Source organism: Ictalurus punctatus, chromosome 1 (genome assembly GCF_001660625.3).
Source record: "Ictalurus punctatus breed USDA103 chromosome 1, Coco_2.0, whole genome shotgun sequence".
Lineage (NCBI taxonomy): Eukaryota > Metazoa > Chordata > Actinopteri > Siluriformes > Ictaluridae > Ictalurus > Ictalurus punctatus.
Genome location: NC_030416.2, coordinates 6,203,690 through 6,229,067, shown reverse-complemented (window position 1 = coordinate 6,229,067; position 25,378 = coordinate 6,203,690). Strand labels below are relative to the sequence as shown.

At 39.2% G+C, this 25,378-nt stretch overlaps 2 protein-coding genes across 2 annotated transcripts in view; one reads left to right on the top strand and one right to left on the bottom strand.

Moving 5' to 3' along the window:
- uba5 (ubiquitin-like modifier activating enzyme 5) overlaps positions 1-25,378 on the top strand; it is a 171,499-nt gene that overhangs the window by 130,589 nt on the left and 15,532 nt on the right. The window lies entirely within an intron of this gene.
- Positions 1,700-23,083, bottom strand: sh3glb1a (SH3-domain GRB2-like endophilin B1a). Its single transcript, XM_017467247.3, has 9 exons — positions 22,763-23,083; positions 14,563-14,704; positions 12,657-12,785; positions 11,871-12,004; positions 9,071-9,163; positions 5,718-5,807; positions 5,502-5,602; positions 5,142-5,364; positions 1,700-3,231 (listed from the first exon to the last, which is right to left on the bottom strand). The coding sequence occupies exons 1-9, from the start codon at positions 22,823-22,825 to the stop codon at positions 3,124-3,126; spliced, it is 1,083 nt and encodes a 360-aa protein (XP_017322736.1). The 5' UTR covers positions 22,826-23,083; the 3' UTR covers positions 1,700-3,123.

Here is a 25,378-nt window from a genome sequence, read left to right as displayed (position 1 = left end):
GCCTTTTAATTAAAAAAAAAAAAACTGCATTCTTTCATTCTTCAGACATAGTAGTGGGCTCCTAAAATTTTGCTTTAATAACAGGCATGCATCTAGATAATCCCACAAAATATAGAATTTATATCAAATATATAAACCATCTAGGCCATAAAATGTATATTAGTGGTGGGGTACTGTGCGGCCACGACCAGAATCCGCACAGACCAAAGTGGTGCCGTAGTGTCAGAGTCAGCCATAAAGGGGTCAGACCACAGAATATAACACGTATTACTGTTTTCCCACTTCTCATTGGGATCATTCCATACTAACTTTTTGTCTTACCTTGCCTAAAAAACGGAGGCAAATGGATGCAAATGAGTTTCAACGAAGGCTATAGGCTTGAAGCATGAGAACCTTTGCTTCTATGTTTGAAGCATACTGAAAACAGAGCGTGGAAGCTAACCCAGAGCGTAACCAGAATACCACTGTGGTGATGCTCTGGGTCATGGTGGTTTGAGCACGGTGAGAAAGAGAAACTGGAGATCTCAGAGGAAGGCCACAGCTGCCACCATGAGGGTTCAATCCTTAATTAAAACAAAAAAACCAAACAAAAAACTGGGTCTTGTGGCACTGACATAAGTGGTTTCCTACAACTAAACCCAGTTTGAGATTATAAAGTAGTTCAAATATATTTATATCATGGGGATGAGATAATGTGGACAAATGTTTCTCTTTATACTCAGTAACATTTGCATTTAAGTGGACTTTACGAAACTGTAGTCCATTCTGGTTTGTGATTCTCACACGGGGTCACATGAAGTCATGAGCATGGCAGAAATGTTTCTAGAAAAGCAAACAAAATGAAACATTCCTTTAGTGAAACTGAAACCGAACTCACTGTTCTGTTTTGAGTTTTCTACACAATAAACGAAACGAGAGATTTGAAAGAACTGTAAGCTGCATTTAGCACAGTTAATGTTGCATTTGATGACAAATTCACGATAACAATTTATAACAAGCCAAAGTGCTGAGTAAGAATCAGTATGCATAACCAAGGAGTTGGCTTTCAGTCTGTTGAGATTTGTTGAGGTGAAAGTATCTATTTATTATGTGACCTCAAGAGTGCAGTGCAGAAACAGTCACAACACCTATCCAGCATCCAAATAATAAAAAGATGCCATTAAATGAATCCATACAGCAGACAGAAAACAGCTGCGGAAGCTGACCAGAGCTGAACTCACATTCATATTTTCAGAAAGGAACTGAACAGGGCTCCTCTTTAGCATGCGAGAGTGAGTAACGGACACCATGAACGGACGGCTTGCAGAACCACAGCACAGGAAGTGAACAGCATGCTCATCTCTACTTCCACTTAACCCTCTCTGCACTGACAACAGTGGAATGAAAGCACAGGCAAGTTATAGAAATGAGTCAAATCATGAAAGTTCAGAATTATAAATGAATCCAGCATCGGTCCAATGTTAAACTCTGACATGTTTATAAAAAAGCAAAAAAGGACTAGCTAATTAATCAAGCTACTTTTAGGCACACGTCTCCTCATTTTAGTGACATTTCAGAACACTGCACCTCAGCTTAACTCATTAATAATGTATTATTAGAACACTGATAAACGTCCAAATGAAGTCTGACCTCTGCTGGTCCATTCATGTACAGCTGAAAAGGTGAAATTCAGACACACACCACACCTGAACAGGCTAAACTTTTTCATTACAACTGTTTTTCTTTCTTTTTTTTTTATTTTTATTATACACATGTCAAAAGAAATCAGATTAACAAGACATTAACCGCTTGTGGCCTCCCACAAAAACAGTTACAATTCATGCATGTATATGGTAAAGGATGTAAAATGTATATATTGGTAATAAGGCAAAATGGCAGCAATATACTTAGGAGACGTGTTGAGACCGTGGACTGGGACAGGATGATGCGCAAACTGAAACTTGAGAGTGAAATATTCTGAAGCTGTCTCACGAGCATGGGGAAAAGAAACCACCAACTGTGTTAGTAAATGCAGTTTGTTGCACTGGTATTGCCTCGGAGCATATTAATTAAGGATGTGTTTGGTTTGAGACAGCTGCACTTTTCCAACGGAGTCAATGACTTCGCTGTAGCTTTTAAACTCGTAACTTAAAAGTGACGATTTCACGCAAGAGATCATTGTGTGATCATTAAGACTTGCACATATTCAAACATGTGCAAGTCTGGAACACTGTACAGTCCTAATGCTCAGCCTCGGCTCATTAGACCTGCTTTACAAATCTGACAAGTAAAACTGGCTTGATAAAAAGGCACGGCGGTATTTAAAGGCACACGACACTGGAAGTACGAGTATAAAATCAAGTTCATGAGCTGCTCCTTACAACAACCTGTAAACTGTACAGAACCTCACAAGTAAACGTGCTCTCTCTAAACACGGTCACGTGCTGAATACTATTCGCGTCTTCTCTCTTTATCTAAACAAATGTCTGAACAACTGTTCCAACTATTTTAGAAATAAAAAGCAATGACAGTATTTGTTTCCAAAAAAAACAAACAAACAAAAAAAAAAACGCATTGGTTTTAAACCGAATGCCATTTTCAAAAATTCACAAATAAAAAGATCATGTCTGAGTCACATGGCTACTACGGCTATTATCAGCCAGCTAGCCCACAGTATAATAAATCACTTCTGTTTGTATCCCTGCGAGTCAGTTAAAGGAATTCTTTTAAAAAGCAAAATAAAAAAAATAATAAAAAATGATGAAATCTAAGAAATGGCACAGCTATTTGTGGTGAATTTGCATAACAGACTTTAGTACGATATAAGTTCCTGTGATTCATGGTTGTTATGTTAAATAACATTTCAATACAAAAGCAAGCTCTTCTTATCAGTCTTAAGTTATAATACCGAGTATTGGCAGTAATGACGTTAAATCCGAAGCACTTATGCGTTAATCAGCTTGTAAACAGAAATGACTTGGGTGAGACTCTCTTCTCTTGCTGAAGCTAAATATCCAGGACATACTGATGGCACGAAAGCAGCTCACAGAAGCAGCACAGTTGCATAAACACATTGAATATGGTGTAATCCCATCCGAATTGTGTGTAGTTTTTTTATTTATTTATTTATTTTATGCTTGCCGCTCAGTTTAGGAGCTCGAGATATGTAATTGGCACTTTGCCCCTCTGGTTACCACGCTCTCCCATGAGCCAATCGGAATCCATGCCTGGGACGCTGCTCACAGTAATCACCTGGAGAAGAAAGAAACACAATATAATCAAGACAGGCCTGATTCATAATGAGCAAACTTCCCTACTTCTGCTTAGAGCATCTGTACTTGGATACTCTAAAAATTGCACTTCCCAAAAACCTCTTAAGCCCATATATACTTTATGGCAGGTCCAACACTCGTCACTTCACGTTCTTAGTAAATATTGTCTCAGTAAAGCTTGAAGATCTAAGTGTGTTGTTAAATCATTTGAAAGCCAATGGAATGCAGTTTGCCTGCACAGATGCTGTCCAAAATGTCTTTTAGTCCTACAGCAAACATTTTAAGTAAACAACTGAGAGGATTGAAATATAAGTTTATACAGCCTGCTGTACACGAGTTCGATCAAAGTCTAGTCTGGCTGTAAATGGCCTCTATGTTCTATTACTTAAAAAAATAACGGTTACACCAAATGACAGTTTTAAAATAGCCTTAAGGTAGAACTTCAAGATTACTTCTACCCTCTAGTAGGTGCACCATTCACCAAACACGAACCTACTCAGAGATTCAGTTCAAAGCAAACAGTGCTGCCATGCACAGAGTAAGAAAAGCATGTACACCTGTAAAATCAGTCCCTCTGGGACGTTTCGATTTCACAAATGAACGAAATATTCGCAGGAGCTTGCCATTTTTTCAAAATTACCGCCGATTTTCGGCAGGTTTGGGCCAAGGCGCGCCATGTGACATCACCACAACGCGCATTCTGCCAAAGCCCGCTTCGATCCACGTGCGTCGAACATGAGTTCAGCCAAAAGGTCTCATTTACCAACAAACACCACTGTGAAACACTGCAGCAAAATCAAGCATTTTCGGCTGCAACCATCACAAAATAACTCTAGTCCAGGTTTTCTTTGCATTTTGTTTTGTTTCTTTGTACTTTGGAGGATTTCGGCATGTAAATAGTCCTGGTGTATGACCAGTGGTCATGAACTCATCTTAGAAATACAAATTTTGTAGCATTACGCATAAACTTGAGGAATTATTCAAATACAAACAGGCTTTTAAATAAATAAATAAATAAATAAATAAATAAATAAAAATAATATACATCAGCAAGCTCTTTCCTCAGATAATTGAGGTATTGGCATACAGCACAAAATATCTGAAACATTTACATAAGTGCAATATTAAACTGTCCTTCAGTAAAGTCAAATGCAGATTAAAATGTTTAGGCATTAGATCTTTTTCATTGTTATGGTTTGTCACTCAAATGTTGTTAAATGTCTTGCATTAGACCTCAAGCAGCAGAAAAGCACAAGGGCATACACAAGCACATGAGATGGATCATTTTGTGTCACCACTTTACTGAAAAGCACAATCCTTTTGGATTTTGTTTATTTATCTAAGGGTAATATACAGTATAGGTAGCCTGTAGTAAAAACATCACACTGCCGAACGACGGACATTAACTGCTTCCCTGGGTCTTGTGTACATCAAGGATGTAGTATTTCCTGTTTCTGTCTGATCCTGTTTCTCACTGGCTGGTGATTGGGAAATACATACAAGTTTTGATTTATGATCACTTGATGCTCTATTAGTTACAACATACTTCATGTGTCTGTGGTACAACTGAACTAGTTTTAAACCAACCACTGTCGACATACGGTTTCGGACCCGCTTTACACGATGTTTTACGAACAAATTTTTGCATGCAGCTGGATTATATTTCCTTTTTTTTTATATTTTTTAAAAAAAACGTTTTATGTCTGAATAAACATTTTTATATATTTGCAGACTAACTGAAACTTTAGAGCCTGTTTTATCGAAAGCAAAGCTTGAGGACAGTTGTCCTTTAAATGCACATAACTAGATCTACATTGCTTTCTGACAAGGTGTAAAGTGTTGTATAATTGAAGCTTATCTCATATGTAGAGTACTGCTGTGAGCACTCACTTCGTCGGCCAATAAGGAGAGCTCGTTGCTGCCGGCGGCGTCATAATCATACAGTACCCGTGCCTTGCGGCTTACGCTTGAGCTCAGCAGCTCGCTGAAACCTGAGCGGCTCTGAGTGGCACTGGCAGAGGGAACACTGGAAAGTGGCAGAGTTGGTACAGAGACGCTGGCTCCCGCCCCCGCTGAACACTGGTTATTATTGGAAGAGAATGAGGAAGGGAAGCTGTAATGGGAAGGAAAAGAATCACAGGAATGACTCACATAAAATGTCAAAACGGACCATGTGGTTTGTCCATGTCATAATTCGAGGATACAGAGCTACAAGGATGTTCAAAAGGATTTATGAAAAGTGACTTGCACCTTCCCAGCTGTTTCTGCAGATCCACCATGTACTGATAACACTGCGCGTAATATGTGGTCTGAGCCTCGACAAAGTCGTTCAGACAGCGAAGATGGTGAGCCTACATGACAGAAATACACACGGAACACTGACACACAAGATAAATGCTAGTAATCGATACAGAACGCGTGTTTTTTGCACTTGGATGAGAAGTTCGTGTCGAGTGCAGTGCGTACGTGTGTACTGCTGACTCCATCCAGAAGCAGTCGGGTTATCTCAGCCTGCCTGTCAAACTCACTCTGCGTGACCTTCAGCTCCTGCTCAGCCTGAGAGAGAGAGAGAGAGAGAGAGAGATACACGCACAGTGATATTAGATAATGCATGTAGTGCACAAAGAATGGCTCCGTGCTGTCCCTAAAATGTATGGTGATATTTTTACACTATACATGATACAAGGAAAGTAATGCAGAGACAGACAGACAGATACTAAAAAAGATTTGAAACATTTGGAAGATTATAATTTAGTTCTGAAGAAACTGAAAAAAGTAACAAAATGAGTCAACTTTAGCTTCTGAATATGAAGCGCTGATAAGGGCGGAGGTCTGCTTTGCTCCCTCAAGCTTTTCAGTGCTGTTCCTTCAGGAGATAAGAGTCTGCAGTTTGTTGGAATGGTGGGGCGCTTTATGTCCAAGCGTGCCCTCATGCCCGTGTTACCTCCCTGCCTCTCCCTTTAATTTGTGCTTCTCTCTCTCGCTCTCTCTCTCACATGCACACACTCCTACTGCCAGATCTGATGACTGTGCCTAATCAAGACGGGCCTGATTCATAATGATTCATCCCTACTTCTGCTTGGAGCATCTGGACTTGGATACTCTAAAAAATTGCACTTCCCAAAAACCTCTTAAGCCCAAGTCTCACTCTTTCATCAGTTGAAAATCTCATCTGGATACGGTAGACATGTAGAAGAACTGCTGCTGTAATCATAAAGATGATGACGCTTATACTGAACATCCGTTCAACACACTCAGTACTGTCCGTCGTAGTAGAGTGTACAACTGTGAAGGGGTAATAATAAGATCACTCTATCCGGTGTCACCCAGAAGAGGATCGGTGTCTACTGTAAAAAAGCGCTATACAAATAAAACTTGTAATTGAATTAAAGACAAGAACCCGAATGCCCAAGAATCGTTTTTACTGTTGCTTCATCTGACACAGTGACACTGAGTGTGCAGAGTGACAAAAAGACATCCACAGGACACTGTGCACGGCAGTACAAACCGCTGCACCGCATCGCTGTAATGCTGATAACAGAAAGAGGCTTGAGCATATGATCTGGAATTGCTCAAAAGATCAGCTGGCGTGTGTGTCTGAGTGAGAGAGATCGAGAAAGAGATAGAGAGAGAAAGAGAGTGAGAATGTGTGCGTGAGAGAGAGAGAGAGAGAGAGAGAGAGAGAGAGAGAGAGAGTGTGCGTATGAGTGAGTTTGTAGGGTATGATGTGCCTTGAACCTCATGTCCCAGTCATGAGAATATCATCCTCACAAGTTGCTTCTACTTCTTATCCCTCAAAGCTACACACGAGTCTGTGTAGAGTTTTGAAATGTCTTGGAGTTATTAAGCAAACATGGAAATCCTCTAAAGCCATACAGGTCAAGTATATAAAAGAGTCAAGCTCACTGCTCACTCAGAAACTCATTTTAAAACGCGCTTAATCAGCAGCATATAAGAGGAACCTAACACTGCAATGCTCTGCAACCAATCTGCAACTATTTCCTACAAAGCGAGTTGGCCAAGTAATACATTCCTACAACGCAGATGAAGGAGGAGAGCCGCTGGAATAGAAAACTGGAATTCTACAAGTGTCTGGAATAAACACGACAAAAAGAGGCAGATTAAAAGCACAACAAATGAAGAGAATTCAATATTCGAGCTGAGAAGAGGAAGGATTTCTAGTTCACATTCCCTACAACTTCACGAGTGTTTCAGGTCTAGCAAGTTGTCATACCTGCTGAGTTCTAATTAAAAGTCCCATTAAACTCCGTCATTTAGATGATTCCCATCTGGAAATGCAGTTCACAACTGATTTAATACGACACCACACCAATTCTGCAGACTGAAACTTTTTAAGAACATATGAGAATATATGGATTTTAATTATTTAAAAACATCATGAGAACAGATATTCCTTCCTGGTGCTATGTTTTATTTAGAGATCGACCAATATTGATTTTTTTTTTTTAATTTATAACCGATACAGACTATTTGTGTTTATGTGCCCGATAACTGATATGCAGAACCGATAATTATTTATTGTTTTACTTCTGTTTTTGACACAGTGATAACATCACTGTGACTTATGAACTTATGATTCAGACTTATGAACTAAGCAAACAGTTTTATTTATAACAATTTTGACTTCCTCCTTGCATACAAAACAACTCTTATTTAAATATACTCTTATTTATATAAACAGAGGCGTCAGAAAGAGTGTTTATTTAAAAAAGGGCACCGTTACTAAAGTGTTTTTAATAAAAACTTTGATGAAACAAATAAAGCACAACAAAATAATTCTAACAAATAAACAAAAACACAGATGCAGTGTTGCAATGGCAGTCCTGCATGCAATTCTCAAAACGCCCACAAGATGGCACCATTTATCGGTGGAGCCGATATTCCACAACTGATGTCGGATTATGGAAAAATGCTTAAATATCGGGAAAAATATGGGTAAAACCGATTATCAGTGGATCTCTAGTTTTAAGAGACCACAATGTTGTTGAAATCACGGTTCTCACTGATCAGAAAGTATTTATCCATTTTCTAGAACACAGCGGCTCTGACTAACCCTAAGACATTATTGTTTCTATAGTGACAACTCATTCACAGGGACTTGTAGAACAGATGCTTGACATAATATCAGATGAATAACAAACTGATTTTTTTTTTTTTTTTAAATCGTTACAATTTTTGTCATTTAACTAAGATAAACCTTGAATTGGTGATTTGTAAGTAGATGTATTTAAAAAGGAGAAAGGAGTCAGCACTTTGTAACAGCCATTCATTATTCGGTCACATGACCAGCTGTTTTCTTGTCTTATTAACTTCAAGAGAGGAAAAAGAAGAGGCTGGTGAGGGAAAGACTGCTATAATGTAAGTGATGACAGGAACGAATACAACGCAATATTAAATGTAACTATGTGTAAAAGCCATTACGTGTCATTCATTAATCGATTGAATAAATGTGATGGGCAAGATGCTGTGGTATAAGAGGAATAAAACACTTGCTGTTTTGGGAAAATAATCACAGTTGTACCAAACTCCACTGTGTGTTGGGTGGCATCACACCACCCCGTTGTTGATTATTTTTCCATAACAGCACCCCCCCCAATTATTATATTCCTTACTTATTACCAATCTAATCCAAGCAGCCATTAACACACATCATAATATGTCAATAACCCACCTAATAGCAATGTGCAGTATTCACTAAGAGAAAACACATCTGACCTAAACACTATATCCTACTGTCTAAGTGACAGTACTAAGTACTGTCTTAGACACTAACTCATAGGAATGAAACAATAACTCACAGCAGCTCTTGCCTCAGCCATTTTGGCTTTCTTCAACTTCGTCTTCGCCGCATCAAGATCCAGTCGTTTGATTTGCAGCAACTTGCGTTCTTTCTATTGTGAAGAAAGACATCAGTATCACACCATCACAAAACACTTCAGATAGTTTCACTGTGCTCTGCTCATTTGATACTCATCATTACTGTAAAACTCTAAAGCCCTAGATCAGTCATTTCTATAGTGGTGATTGAAAGTTTGTGAACCTTGTAGAATTTTCTACATTTCTGTATAAACATGACTGAAAACATAATCAGATTTTCACACAAGTCCTAAAAGTAGATAAAGAGAACCTAATGAAACAAATGAGACAAAAATATTACACTCGGTCATTTATTTATTTATTGAGGAAAATGATCCAATATTACATTTCTGTGAGGGGCAAAAGTATGTGAACCTTTGCTTTCAGTCAGCACTGACCTCCTTGTGCAGCAATAACTGCAGATAAACGTTTGTGGTGAGTGTTGATCTTTCCTGCACATCGGCTAGGAGGACTTTTAGCCCGTTCCTCAGTACAGAACAGCTTCAGCTCTGGGATGTTGGTGGGTTTCCTCACATGAACTGATTGCTTCAGGTCCTTCCACAACACTTCTACTGGGTTAAAGTCAGGACTTTGACTCGGCCGTTCCAAAACATTAACTTTATTCTTCTTTAACCGTTCTGTGGTAGAACGACTTGTGAGCTCAGGTTCATCGTCTTGCTGCATGACCCACTTTCTCTTGAGATTCAGTTCACAGACAGATGTCCTGACATTTTCCTTTAGAATTCGCTGGTATAATTCAGAATTCATTGTTCCATCAATGATGGCAAGTTGTATAGGCACAGATGCAGCAAAACAGCCCCAAACCATGATACTACCACCACCATGTTTCACAGATGGGATAAGGTTCTTATGCAGGAATGCAGTGTTTTCCTTTCTTCAAACATGACGCCTCTCAGTTAAACAAAAAAGCTCTATTTTGGTCTCATCCGTCCACAAAACATTTTTCCAATAGTCTTCTGGCTTGTCCACAGGATCTTTAGCAAACTGCAGATGGGCAGCAATGTTCTTTTTGGACAGCAGTGGCTTTCTCCTTGCAACCCTGCCATGCACACCACTGTTGTTCAGTGTTCTCCTGATGGTGGACTCATGAACATTAACATTAGCCAATGTGAGAGAGGCCATTATTTGCTTAGAAGTTACCCTGGGTTCCTTTGTGACCGCACGGATTATTACACATCCTGCTCTTGGAGTGATCTTTGTTGGTCTTCACTCCTGGGGAGGGTGAGAATGATCTTGAATTTCCTCCATTTCTACACAATCTGTCCGACTGTGGATTGGTGGAGTCCAAACTCTTTACAGATGGTTCTGTAACCTTTTCCAGCCTGATGAGCATCAACAACTCTCTTTCTGAGATCCTCAGAAATCTCCTTTGTTCATGCCATGATACACTTCCACAAACATGTGCTGTGAAGATCAGACTCTGATAGATGCCTGATCTTTAAATAAAACAGGACGCTCACTCACACCTGATTGTCATCCTATTGATTGAAATCACCTGACTAATTTCTCCTTCAAATTAAGTACTAAACCTAGAGGTTCACATACTTTTGCCACTCACAGATGTGTAATAATGGGTAATTTTCCTCAATAAACAAATGACTGAGTATAATATTTTTGGCTCATTTGGTTAATTGTGTTCTCTTTGTCTAGTTTTAGGACTTGGGTAAACATCTGATGATGTTTAAGATCATATTTATGCAAATATATATTAAAAAAATTTTTTTTTAAGGGTTCACAAACTTTCATGCACCACTGTATCTGTGGAATATGATACATAAGCATCTTTCAAACGTATTTCAGAAAAGATCTTAGAAACTACTGAATACATCCTCTCAGGTTCGAATTCAGTGTAAAACCTCACTGCTGAGAGCCTTTCTGTTTCCTGAAAGCATCCAAGCAAAATCTTGAAATCCCTTTTCCTTTGGAGCGTGCTTGTTTTATCTCAACTTTAATGCACTCTAATCATTAGGCATCATAATGGATCATATGGGAATATGCTGACTCAATGTGCATTCAGTGACACAGCTGCATTTAAAAAAAAAAAAAAAAGCTAGGACAGCTTGCGTCAAATAAAATAAGTTTTTATGTGACTGAAACTATGACTGCTCCAGGTACACTGAACAGGACACTCATCCTTATTATGCACACCCAGCCTCTTCAGTGTGCAGCCGAGTTCACCACAGACTCTTTATACCGCTCGTTGTGGCCAAGTAGCCATGGACGACTCCTCTAAGCCGTTCTCTCAGGCAGTTCTTTAAAGCCTGTGGATTTCCTCTTCATGTATATTTGCTAATACCAGCTGCTTACCTACAGCCCAGTGCTCAAAAGCAATTCTGACAACAAAAAGCTTACGTCTAGTTGAAAAGAGTTAATATGCACACGGAAACTCTAGTCATCAGGATGAACATCAGAGAGGGAAAAGCAAGCACGCCCCGCATGTAATGTGGAGCGCCAGCTAAAGAATTTACCTCTGGACTTTCTCTCGACTGTGTGATTATTTACATGCTGTTTTTCTCCAGACTCAGTTGGGGCGGAGTCAACAAAAAAGTGCTTAGACCTCATTTGTTAAATCTCTGATAACAAAGGCTTTTGGGAAACACCCCTGCTTTAGGTCAATACTAAAATATAGTGAAAAGACCCGACTACGCTTAGGCACGGACTCAGGGCTCAAATTTCCTTTCGGACCAAAACAACACAAAATTAAACTTGGTCTGAACTTACCAGTATAGTTTTGAAATCACCCTCCAGAAAATTCCTGAAAGGTGTGAGGAAATTAATAGCAGCGCTCTGGATAAACTCTCTTTCGGCTCCTCCGATCTGCTTCTCCGTCTCTCCACACTTGGTCAGAGCATTTCCTACCAGCGCACAAGCAGCTTTCTCACTACACACATCAAACTCTGAACTGAATTGTAATTTGACCATTTTATTTTTGGCACTTTATGTAGTCCTAGGACATTTCACCTCCCCGTGCACATGTACCTGGATGGGATGGAGATAAATACTAGGGCAGTCGAGCTCTGCTGTAAAGCTGAATGCAAGCGACTGGAAGGTTGTATTCAGATTCCAGAATGATCAGCGCCCATTATCTTCCATGCCCAAGCCGACTAGATAGGATTGTTGTGTTGTCACGTTGGGTAAAATGTAAATTAATTTAAATCACCGTAAATAACTTGTATGATTTTTAGAATGGTTCTTCTAAATCTAAATTGTGAAACTAGTCATGTGCAGGGTGGGGTTTCATTCCGAATAAACATGAAGCAATTTCTATTATTTAAAATCAGATCAGAGTTGCTATACTGTATCAACTCCATTACCAAAGATCCTATTTAGACCTGAGAGTAAAATATGGCTGAGCTGCAACACCACTAGTTCAAAGTATGAAGACAAAAACATGTCTATGAATTGTATAATAACAACTTTTACGATGACAGTAACATAAAGCAACAATGATTTTAAGTTGTTGTATTTTTCTTGGGCCGAAGAGTCTAATTACTATCAGATGCTAACCGTAGGCTGCGCCAGGTCCAAACTCATTCCCAGAATCAATCATGAATTGACCCAGCATCTCATGGTTATTCTGCCGTGTGGGGGCTTTTTTGTCCAATTTCCCATAGAAAAACTCTTCTATCCGCACATCTGCAAAGCAAATTGAGGTAGAAACTCCATTAAGAAGGACGGAAAAAAAAGAAGAGCAAAATACTATCCACATTCAATACAACGATGAGCATAAACCACATGTACAGTATTTAGATATCAAATTTTTAAATAAAAGCTACTGTAATTAATTGTTTAAAAACACTTCTAACTAAACTGTCTTTACACCCTGAAAGCCATTGATTGAAATATAAAGCATGGAGAGAAAATGTCTGTGAATGTGTACCAGTAATCACGTCTTCAGTAATATACACGATGTGGCCAAAAGTTTGTGGACGTCTGATCAGCACACCCATGTGTGTGTTTCTTTTTTTTTTTTCTCGTCACAAAGTTGGAAGCACACAATTGTATAGGATGACTTTCCATGCTGTGGAATTACAATTTCCCGTCACTGGAACTAAGAGGCCCAAACATGTTCGAGCATGACAATGCCTGTGCACAAAGCGAGCCCCATGAAGACATGGTTTGCCAAGGTGAGAGTGGAAGAACTCGAGAGTCCTGCACAGAGCCCTGACCTCAATCCCACTGAACACCTTTGGGATGAATTGGAATGCTGACTGCATCCCAGGACTCCTCACCCTGCATCAGTGTGCAAATACTCTTTCATTTGGACAAACAGCAGTCCAAGTTCCTTGCTTCCATTTTAATTCATTTAGCGTGTTAACAGTTAGGTCAAGCTTTTTCCAATCCAGTGAGTCATGTCACTCAGTAGCTAATGCATATGATGTTTATTATCTTGACAATAAATGGTTAAGTTGGGTCTATTTTTGCTTCTATCAGTGTGAAGACTAGTCATATATATATATATATATATATATATATATATATATATATATATATATATATATATATATATATATAAGGAAATTGTGTGTTTTTTTATCTGTGCAAGTTTGGGTTTATCTTATGTAGCATAGCAATTATGTTTATATAAATTTTTCAAAACTGAATAATAATTGAATAATACATTTTTATGTTAAATAAACCTATGTGACAAGGAGGAGGGAGGAGGCAGGTTGTGAGGATGCACACCTGGCATTGATTTGGCTAACGAGTGGGGGAGGGAGAAAATGAACGTGTGTGTGTGTGTGTGTGTGTGTGTGTGTGTGTGTGTGTGTGTGTGTGTGTGTGTGTGTGTGTGTGTGTGTGTCTGTCTGTCTGTGTGTGTGTCTGTCTGTCTGTGTGTGTGTGTGTGTGTGTGTGTGTGTGTGTGTGTGTGTGTGTGTGTGTGTGTGTGTGTGTGTGTGTGTGTGTGTGAGAGAGAGAGAGAGAGAGAGAGAGAGAGAGAGAGAGAGAGAGAGAGAGAGAGAGAGAGAGAGAGAGAGAGAGAGAGAGACGCACGTGCACTTTCTGCTTCTGTTGTGGTTTACGTTCTGGTTATTATTAATGTTTATGTTGATGCTCAGCCGGTTCCCGCCTCCTCGTTGTCCGACTTTAAAGTTTGTTACAACCTATTTTATGGTTATACTTATTTGAAGTGTAGAACATTTCCGCAATGTTTAAGATGAATAAATCTAAACAATGCTGTGTGATTTTATTCTTTTATTAGTGATATCCTCATTGTACTAGCCATCAACCTCACTGCTCCTTAAATGTCATCATTGGCCCAGAAATAACCCGTATCTGTCGACCACTACATACCGCAATCATTGCTTTGTACATGACAGCACAAAGTACATTGCTTATGTACTGCTTATGCAACTAACAGTGTCCACAAAAAACGTTTTTTCCAAAAGCTCTTAAAGCTATTAGATCTTACTTGGATTTGGCTGCAGTAGCACTTCTGTTTGCTTCAAAATCTTCTCTGTCCAGTGTTTGGTGCATTCAGCTCTGGTGAGAAGATTTTCCAAATGTGCATCCAGCTCAGTTTTCTCAGCCTGGCCCAGCTTTTCCTCTGTGAACTAGTAAAGAAAAACACATATTTAAGTGTAAAATATACAGATAATATTTACCTGCCTGTGCTTTTTATAGAAATAGGAATAGTTAATCACAAAACCATCATGTATGATCGTCTCATGATTGTCTGTTTAATATAAATCAATTCATAACTGCAAATGAACTACAAGGGTGCCAGTATTTATGAGCGAGTTATCCATCTGGCTTTTTAATTGCCACTAACTGTAAGCTAGGTAAATGACCTCCTTTGACACACAGAGTGTAAACATAAGCACTAAACACGCCGTGTTTTTAATGAGTAGCACTAAACATCCTCCTCTCAGAGCGACAGATACAGTAGATTTTCTTCACACAGTACCAGATTCATAGGAAAAAAGATTTCCTCAAGGGTTCTTTGGATAGGTAAGGGCTCGTATATACGTCATACTGACAAGGTGTGTAAAAGCCTTTACACTGAAGAAACATTTCTCACGCAAGAAAAACCCCACCCTGTCGAAATAAATAAACCCTGACTGGCGGAACTGCTTGAGAACATATTAAAGCTATGGTTTATTTATAGAGTTATAGTGTGCTCCACTTTCACCGGGTTTATGAACAGACTGCAGAGTTCTGAATCCTGTCTAAATTCAGTTAAATTCACTACAATTCCGTATCGATTTATATTTCATTACTCTCTCTTAATGTATTCTTTCAAGTGTGTACAGAATTAGCATAACAAGGTGGGGGGAAAGTCTCTCACAACTCTACATTTACATTCTTTTACCTTACATTTTTGAGATAGCGGCTGAGATTGCGGCTTTGGTGACGTGTCGATCAAAGAAAAATAAAAACAGAAAAGATTTTTTTTTAAAGGCTAAGAAGCCTAAATACGTTATTAGTGGGGAAAATAGGAGTTCGGTAATTTGCTAATTTGAGTCAACTCAAAAGTAAATAAAAATGTTTGTTTTTTTTAAATAATAAAAAATACAAACCCTGCTGTATACAGTACATGTATACACTACATCCATTCATTACATGTTTTTATCAAGTAACTACTTTATGCTATTACATTGCTAAGATGTTAATTAGCTAATTTGTTGGATAATAGACTACACTAAAAGTACTGAGCGTTCACTAAAAAAAATTTAGAACACTTAATTCTGTCAACTTAACATAAAAAAAAAAAAAAATAGTCAGATCAGTGACTGCGAGCTCAGTCGCTGCTTTGTCTTCATCTTCATGAGGCAGCTGACGTCTAACCGAAAGATGTTTTACTGCCACCTACTGAACCGAGTGTAGGTAGAGCCATCAAAGACCCAATCTAGATTTTATTCACTGACCCTGTGTCCTGCGTTAAAATAAAAAGTGCTCCACTGCTATGCAGTGTTTCCTCTTGCAGTAGATGCAATACCTCCATACGCTTTATTTCTTTTGGTCGGAGACTCCTCCTCATTTGCTCTCTTTTAGCGTACATTGGTAATTATCCACGTTTCATTGTTTTCATTTATAGCATTTTTGGCTTCATCTGCACTTTCATTTCCCTGCACTCCCTGATGTACTGAAACACGACTATGTGCAAAGCTTCATTTGAAAATATCCTGGCTGCTGTGTGATGACTCTATTTTACTAAGAGCTCGAATCACAACATAAAAATACTTTTCCAGATTTCTTGCATTCCACCCACGGCAGAGCTAAAAAACTAATGCTACCGTTTCCGCTGTGTAGACAGAAAGACTGGTCACTCCTCCGAAAGTTTGGCTTAACTGTGTATATCTGCACGCACCCTTAATTTGATTCAGTATGATAGCTGGTTATATTTAGATATCGCTTTTCTAGACACTCAAAGGGCTTTACTTTTGAGGGGGATCTCCTCAACCACCACTAGTGTGTAGCATCCACCTGGATGATGTGACAGCAGCCATAGTGCACCAGAACGCCTACCACACACCAGCTATTAGTGGAGAGGAGAGAGTGATGTAATCCATTCAGAGATGGAGATTATTAGGGGGCCGTGATAGAGAAGGGCCAGTGGGGGAATTTCACCAGGACTATAGGTTATACCCCGACTCTTTACAAGAAGTGTCCTGGGATTTTTAATGACTACAGAGAAGTCATGACCTCGGTTTAAGGTCTCATCTGAAAGACAGTGCTGTTTTTACAGTGTAGTGTCCCCTTCACCTTCAGGGTTTCTCCCTAGCATGTCATCATCTGTAAATAAAACCCTGCCTATGCCTGCTGATATCTGTGATAAAATATCATTCATCAGTTTTGGCCATTTTATCATTCTTCACCATGCCCGGGGACTGACACCGCCCCTCCCACTCACACTCGCACAATAAGCTATCACTTTGTTACTATTTTCTCCACTAATTCACAGATATAGAGATTTAGAGTAAATCAGCCTTTTGCTTTAATTTAACTTAACTATTAATTTAATTTAACTATTTAACTTTAATTGTTAGGTTGGATACTTTCCTGCTTTCCTTATTGGCACCACAATAGCCTTCTTCCATGTAATAGCTCATTTCAATTCAATTAAATTTTATTTGTATAGCGCTTTTTACAATAGACGTTGTCTCAAAGCAGCTTTACAGAAATATCAACACGGTATACAGATATTAAAGGTGCGAATTTATCCCAACTGAGCAAGCCACTGAGTGGCGACGGTGGCGAGGAAAAACTCCCTAAGATGTTTTAAGAGGAAGAAACCTTGAGAGGAACCCGACTCAGAAGGGAACCCATCCTCATCTGGGTAACAACAGATAGTGTGAAAAAGTTCATTATGGATTTATATGAAGTCTGTATGGCGTTAGGAGCAGCCGTAGTCCCAGCAGTCTGGAATTGGAGAAGATTTGAGCTCCATCCAGAGGCAGAAAGGATCTGGATCTCTAGTATCTCCATAAATTCGTGTGGGGCTCGGCGAAAGGAGAGAGGGAGAAAAAAGATAATTATGACTGCGAAGTAGTAGAACAGAATCTAGTCAGGGTAGGCTTGAGTAAACAAATACGTTTTAAGCCTAGACTTAAACACCGAGACTGTGTCTGAGTCCCGAACACTAATAGGAAGACTGTTCCATAACTGTGGGGCTCTATAAGAGAAAGCTCTTCCCCCTGCTGTAGCCTTCACTATTCGAGGTACCGTCAGATAGCCTGCATCTTTTGACCTAAGTAGGCGTGGCGGATCATAGAAAACCAAAAGGTCGCTTAGATATTGTGGCGCGAGACCGTTTAGTGCTTTATAGGCTAATAAAAGTATTTTATAATTAATGCGAGATTTTACTGGGAGCCAATGCAGTATTGATAATATTGGTGTGATGTGGTCATACCTTCTAGTTCTAGTTAGGACTCTAGCAGCTGCATTCTGGACTAACTGGAGTTTATTTATATTCCTACTGGAACATCCAGACAGTAAGGCATTACAGTAATCTAATCTAGAGGTGACGAATGCATGAACTAGTATTTCCGCATCATGTAGTGACAATATGTTTCTTATCTTGGAAATATTTCTGAGATGAAAGAAGGCTATCCTAGTAATATTATCTACATGAGCATCAAATGATAGGCTGGAGTCAATAATCACTCCAAGGTCTTTAACTGCTGCACATGATGAAACAGAAAGACCATCCAGAGTAACCATGTGATCAGAAAGATTTCTTCTAGCTACACGTGGGCCTAATAAAAGTATTTCTGTTTTATCAGAATTAAGTAGAAGGAAGTTAGTTAACATCCAACATCTAATGTCCTTTACACAATCCTCAACTTTACTAAGCTGCTGTCTGTCCTCTGGCTTCGCTGAAACATACAACTGTGTATCATCAGCGTAACAGTGGAAGCTAATTCCATGTTTACGAATAATTTGACCTAGGGGTAGCATATATAAAGTAAAGAGCAGTGGGCCTAAAACAGAACCCTGTGGAACTCCAAAAGTAACCTCAGTACGCATGGAGAAATCACCATTTACATCTACGAACTGATAACGATCGGTCAGATAAGACCTGAGCCAGGAGAGGACTGTTCCCTTAATACCAACAACATTTTCTAATCTATCAAGTAGAATAGTGTGATCTATAGTATCAAAAGCTGCACTAAGGTCTAGTAACACAAGCAGCGAGACACAACCCTGATCGTAGGTCAGTAGAAGGTCATTTACTACTTTAACTAATGCTGTCTCTGTGCTATGATGAGGTCTAAATCCTGACTGATACATTTCATGAATGTTATTCCTATCTAAGTACGAGCATAACCGCTTTGCTACAAACTTTTCTAAAATCTTAGAGATGAAGGGGAGATTTGGTCTATAGCTGGACAATTGAGACGGGTCAAGATCAGGTTTTTTAATCAAGGGTTTAATAACTGCTCATTTAAGTGATTTAGGTACATAGCCAGTGCTTAGGGAAGAACTGATTATATTTAAAAGTGGTTCAATTACTCCTGGACCAATCTGTTTAAACAAACATGTAGGTACGGGATCTAGTATGCAAGTTGATGAATTGGCTGAAGAGATTAATGTAGCTAGTTCGGTCTCTCTAAGCGGAGCAAAACACTCTAAACATTGATCTAATATTGCTATATTGACATGTAATGGGTTTGTTATAGTACTGTCCGGTTTTAATTTAATGGCCTGTATTTCACGTCTAATATTTTCAACCTTATCAATGAAAAATTTCATGAAATCTTCATTGCTATTTCCCTTCTTTCCAGATTTTTCCAGTTTAATTATCTTGACAAATGAGTCTTCTCCTAGGTTTCGGTATTACGTAACTCGAGCCGTCACTTCCTGATGATGTCATTTCTAATTTAAAAAAAAAAATTGCTTTCTTCATTCCAGCAAATGTGAAATGAGAATTTATTCTCATTCTTTCTTTCCTATAGAGAGTTACTACAAATATGCATTGTAATGAATGACTTTGGTCTCTATGCCTGTGACTAGCTGCGTGTACAGAAATCTCCACACCCTATGACGAACTGGCCCGTTCTAAACTTCTGTCCCACGGATCTTATGGCAGCCTGAAAGAGAGCCATGGTGCTTAGCTGAACGGTACGAGTGTCAGTTCCTCGACAGCATCCTGCGTGTGTGTTTTAAGTGCTATGTTGTTTCTATTTAGTTAAGAGTGCTGTGCCAAAAAGTACAGAAAACTATAAGAATGAATACAGCACTGTTCTCTCTCATGCCTGCCTCCACGTTAACCACCAGGGTATCACAGTTCCCTTTCTACTCTTCTGCAAGGGATATGAAAGTTCATCATATAAAGTTGATAGCTTCAGTCCTTATCCACATTGCCACTCAAATACATTGTCATTCATCCCCTCGACTTCTTTAGCGTGCTCATCTCTCTTTTTCCTTATCCTTCCTAATTGTTGTGTACACTATGACCTCATCAATGCATATAAATGTCTGGTTTCTGTGTTTCCATACAGTGTCCTGCTTAAAGCCCAGACTGGGCTGAGTAGCTTGTGCTGTCAGATCATCTCTAAATTGTTCCACGTCAGCCCTGTAAATCCTTTCTGTCTTGTGCGTAATGCCCTGTTTCCACGCTCAGCCCTGCCACAAACACCACCAGGTTTTTCCCCTCAAATCTGTGTACATTAGACGCTCATTTTCCTGTTTAATGTCTTCCGTTCTTTATTCCTTTATTGACAGCTTCAGCATATAATTTTTTTTTTTTCAGTTCTGACCTTTTACACTTCGACCTCCTCACTGCCTACACCAATGTGCTTCGTGGTAGAAAAGCTTTAATCTGTTCCATGCTCATGAGTACACCATTTATTACTCCCTTTAGTAGTTTTCCTAGTATTAGTTTTCACTCACTTTCTCTCCAAGCCTCATTCATGCAAAAAAAAAATTAAAAATTGCCTGCTAAACTTCACCATTATCTGCAGTAGCTTCTCTGTAAGCTTTAATTAGTTCATAGATTTTATTGATATATTTTATAAACACTTTAGTAGCTTTGTTTCTTTTCACTTATTGTAACTCATGAGGGCAAAGTGCTGGTGTCCATCTGCAAAAATAATCATCCATATAGATAGTTCCTCCCAAAAATTGTGCATGAAAAGTAACTTATACCAGTATTTCGACTAACACATGTAATAAGTGGTATTTCTTCATTACTTTAATCGCACCTCCTTGTTTCCTTTCCTCGCTTCCCTTGCACAATTCTTATCTTCTACCCCAGTAACTGAGAACAAACATATTTACCAAATGAGACTGATGATTTTTGCTCACTGAAGCGTCATCACTTTAGTGGCTTTAGTGAATTTTCTCATTGATGACATGTTTCCAAGTCTTATACAGTGATTACACATAGTAATTATGCGTAATTATGACAATATTGCTCATGTAGGTCACATGCTTAAATGGTGCTATGAGCCTGGACTTCCCAGATTATAAAGCACATTAATAGATTTTCATGCAAGGGATTTTACTAGAGATGCACCGATGTATCGGCCGATAAAGGCTATTTTTCCCGCTATCCGATATCAGCCGATAGTTTAAAAACATCCGATGATCAGGGCCGATGATATCCTGTCAATCAAAAGAGGACGGGAAAAAATATCGATTTGGTGCTGTGTGTAAAGAAGATGTCTCTTGTGTGGAATGATGACAAAACGGTAGTCTGTAATCTCTGTACTGCTAAAATTTTACACCGGACGTGAGCAGCAGTGAAGCGGGAGTTTCAGCGTCGAGTCTAATTTTATTTTTTGCCGCGCTGTTCGAGCTGAATTAAAGCTCCAGTACACGGTAGAAAGATTTAAATGAAGATGGGTTGACAAAAAAGTATGTATTGCACAGAAAAATATATTTGTAGAGTAGTGTATTTCATATCCAGTTAATGTTAATATATAAAAAGTTGATATTATATATGACCAGTTTGATGTCTTTGATGAAGTAGAAATGCTTGTGTTTGTGGTGAGTGAATGTGAGATTAACAGCAGGGTTTTTACAATTCAGTCAATGTTAATATGAATTAATAACATTCAATAAGTTAATAATCTTACTTTAATCGTCAGAATTTAGTTCATGTGTTAATGTTAATTAGAGTAATGCGTTAATGTTTATGAGACCAGTTACTGTCTAACAAGTTACTTGTTAAACAAGTTACTTGTTAAAATGGAGAGAATAAAGTTTTTATTTGCATTTCCTTCAGAATCATGGAATTAATTATTATTAATTTAAAAGAAGGCATAAAAGGCAGAACTATCGGTATCGGTATCACTCGGGATAATCGGTTATCGTATCGGCTGAGAAATTTTGTATGGGTGCATATCTATTTTTTAACCATGTTTATTTAATTTAGATCATTAATTTTGTTTTTCTTGTTCTTATTATTGTATCATTTATTTTCATTAGCTGAATACACTTGATGTACACTTGAATACACTCTCCTTGTTTGATTCCTATGGCTGTGGAATCGGTACTTCCTTAAAGATGGCTAACTTTGACTGATTTCCGGGTGACGGGCTGAAGCCCGGGCGTAACTCCGCCCCCAAACTCCATACTACCAGGACAAGGCGGGATAAAGTGGGCTCAAACTCTGTAGCGATAGGATTTCCGGTCTTGTCAATAAGTCATAAACAAGAGCCTTTCGACTCCCCAACGGCTCACTGTCATTAATTTCTAAAGTTTGAGATAGTTTGACCAGAGATTGAATTTTTTTTTTAAAAAAAAGATTCACATTAAAGAGTCAGTTCAAAGAGTCGACTCGTAGAACTACGCTGAAGCGGATGTGCTGAATTTGCGGTTCCAAACTCCTAGGTGGCAAGCGAATGTTGCCTATTCGCGTCAAACTACTACAAATAACTAATGCGACTGAGAAGGCTAACAAACACTGTCGTTTATTCTTGATGCTCGAGGGAATTAAATCCAGAAAACCTACATTTTTCACCGAGTCTTGGTTATTAAAATAGCTAAACTAGTGAACCACAGCCGGACCCGAGTCTGACTTTATGCACCATATTAATAGAGTCTGTGGTGTTGTACTGTAGTCGCTAGCTGGCTAACGGGCTAACCGAACCCCTCCCAGCCGTCCGAGCCGCTAGAAACACGCTAACACATTACTGAGCCGAAGCATCAGCACTGAACTGTACCTGTACCGCCCGACTCAGGAAGGTCCCCGCGTCCGCTGCCAGTCTTTTCACAGTAAAGTCCATTTTGTGTTACAGAACCATAAAACTACAGTCGGCGTGTGAGTGAAACACTGACAGAGCAGACACACACATCAGTATCAGCTGTCGCACAACACATCACCACCGGCTGTGGAAAAGCTCCTCCTCTTACTTTTTTCTCACACACACACACACTGTGTAGTGCAAAGCACATAACAAATGACTGTTTCCGAATGAAAAATAATCAATGTTTTGCTTTAAACATTTCCCTCACACAGCCTAATGGCGTGAGCGGAAGTTGTGTAATTATAGGACTCCTTTTCCTGTTATATAAAGGAAAGTCTTCGTGTTATAAAGTTACCTCAGATCACTAGACAAAATGCCCCTGAGCAGAATTCACTCACTTATATAACAATATCAACAGTAATTTAGTTGGCACGTCCAATGGTTTTTCTCTGAACCCTGAGTTTATAGGATAAAGATTTATCCAGTGAAATCACTTCAGTGTACACTAAAAGACCCTGATTCACATTTATAGGCATACACATAATGACATGGATATATGTGTAGGCCAGGTAATGATATTTCTGTAGTGACTTTATTTCTCTATAGTTAAACTGGGTTAAAGTTCTTCATTCCATGCTGAAAAAAAAACAATACAAAAACCTGTACAGAAATGATAATTGTTTCCACTACAAATACCACTAAAGCCATTAATGAATGTGTGTTTTGGGCCATATTCTATTTATATTTATATTGGTTTCCACTAGACAAACATACCACCAGTAGAACCCAACACATTACCAGTAGAGACCCACAAGGAGGGCACAAGGTGGCTTGATGGTTAGCACGTTCGCTTTACACCTCCAGGGTGTTCGATTCCCCCCGCTGCCCTGATTGTGCGGAGTTTATGCTAATGGTTTCCTCCGGGTACTCCGGATTCCTCCCAAAGACATGAATGGTAGGCTGATTGGCATGTCCAAAGTGTCCGTAGTGTATGAATTTGTATGTGAATGTGTATGTGATTGTGCCCTGCGATGGATTGCATACATACCACCTTGTGCCCCATGCTGCAGGTTCCCCGTGACCCACAAGGACCATTAAAGTTTCCATTAAAACCAATACAATTCCTATCTCTTTACTACAAAACTAACACATCACATATGTATGACTACGCCACTGCTATTTTTTTATTGGTAGGAGAGCCCAAACCTAAAGCTGCCTGGGTGGGGAGAACTTTAGGTTTGGGCTCTCCTACCGATAAAAATAGGAGTCGCGTAGTCATACATGGCAGGACCATTTTCCCTTTTTTGAGGACGCCTGAGTACAAAAAGAGTATTGCGGTAATGTCTATTTGAATTTACTGTATATATGCATGTTGTGGTGGAGAACAGTGGTTGCTGAAGACTGAAGACTTCACTATCCTGTGGTTATCTGGTGGCCTTTTCACTTTATTAAGAACTTCTGGCCATTACTCCATCAGTGTGATTTATTGTTTGTTTTTGGCTTATTTATTTTTCTTTTGGTAGATGATGGAGAAACAGCTTAAAGCTTTAACCGAGTTAGTACAACAGCTGCAGGCAAATACCCAGCAGCTTAGAGAAAAGTTAAAGAGAAGATCTAGTAATGGGAATGTAAATAATTTGGAACCTGCTAACTCTAATGTTGACAATGCTCAAATTCCTCCATCCACTGCACCTATTAATGTTTCTGCTTTTGAACACTATGTATATGTTCCACGAAAGTGAAAATGCACCAGATTCTCAGGTAAAAGGTCCCACAGTGATTTGTCTGTGGAGGACTGGGTAAAAGAAGTGCATAAATCTTTAGTAGTACGGCCAGTTCCTGTAGCTGAAAAAGTTTTATTTGTGTATGATCTTTTGGATGGAGAAGCTAAGGCTGAAGTCAAGTTTCACTTACCTACTGATCGGGATGATCCTGAAAAGTTTTTCAATATCTTCCTTGACATCTATGGTTGTTCTCAGTCTCTTGTGGGTCTGCAGAAACAGTTCTTTCAACGTCGCCAGCTGGAGAGGGAATCCCTGCGTGAATATTCACATGCTCTCATGGGATTAATGGAGGCAATGAAACGTAAACAGTTTCAAGGTATCTGTAATCCAGGTCAGACATTACGTGACCAGTTCATTGAACACATGCGTGATAATGCATTACGTAGGGAATTAAAACGGCAGGTTCGATTGAATGCTGAGCTGTTCTTCCTTGACATTCCTTGAAGCTAATGGGTGGGTAGATGAGGGCACAACTCCCATTGTCCGGCCTCGGGCTCATTCCTGTGTTGCAGATGTCCAGGTAATTGGGGTGCATGGATCAAGTGATTCTTCCCCTAGATCGTCTAATGAATTAGGTGACTTGAAAGATTGTTTACGTAAGCAACAGGCCCAATTAGATACCATTTTGAAGCATTTGAATCTTAAATCCCCTAATACTGCAGGTGCTTCAAATGTCCTAGAAATGTTCGTTTCCAGGTAGATGGCAAGCCTATTTGTAGACGTTGTAATAGAGCAGGTCACACTGCAAGATTTTGTAGGACTGATCTACCAATCACATCGATAGGTGCTGGGGGGGGAACATGTAACT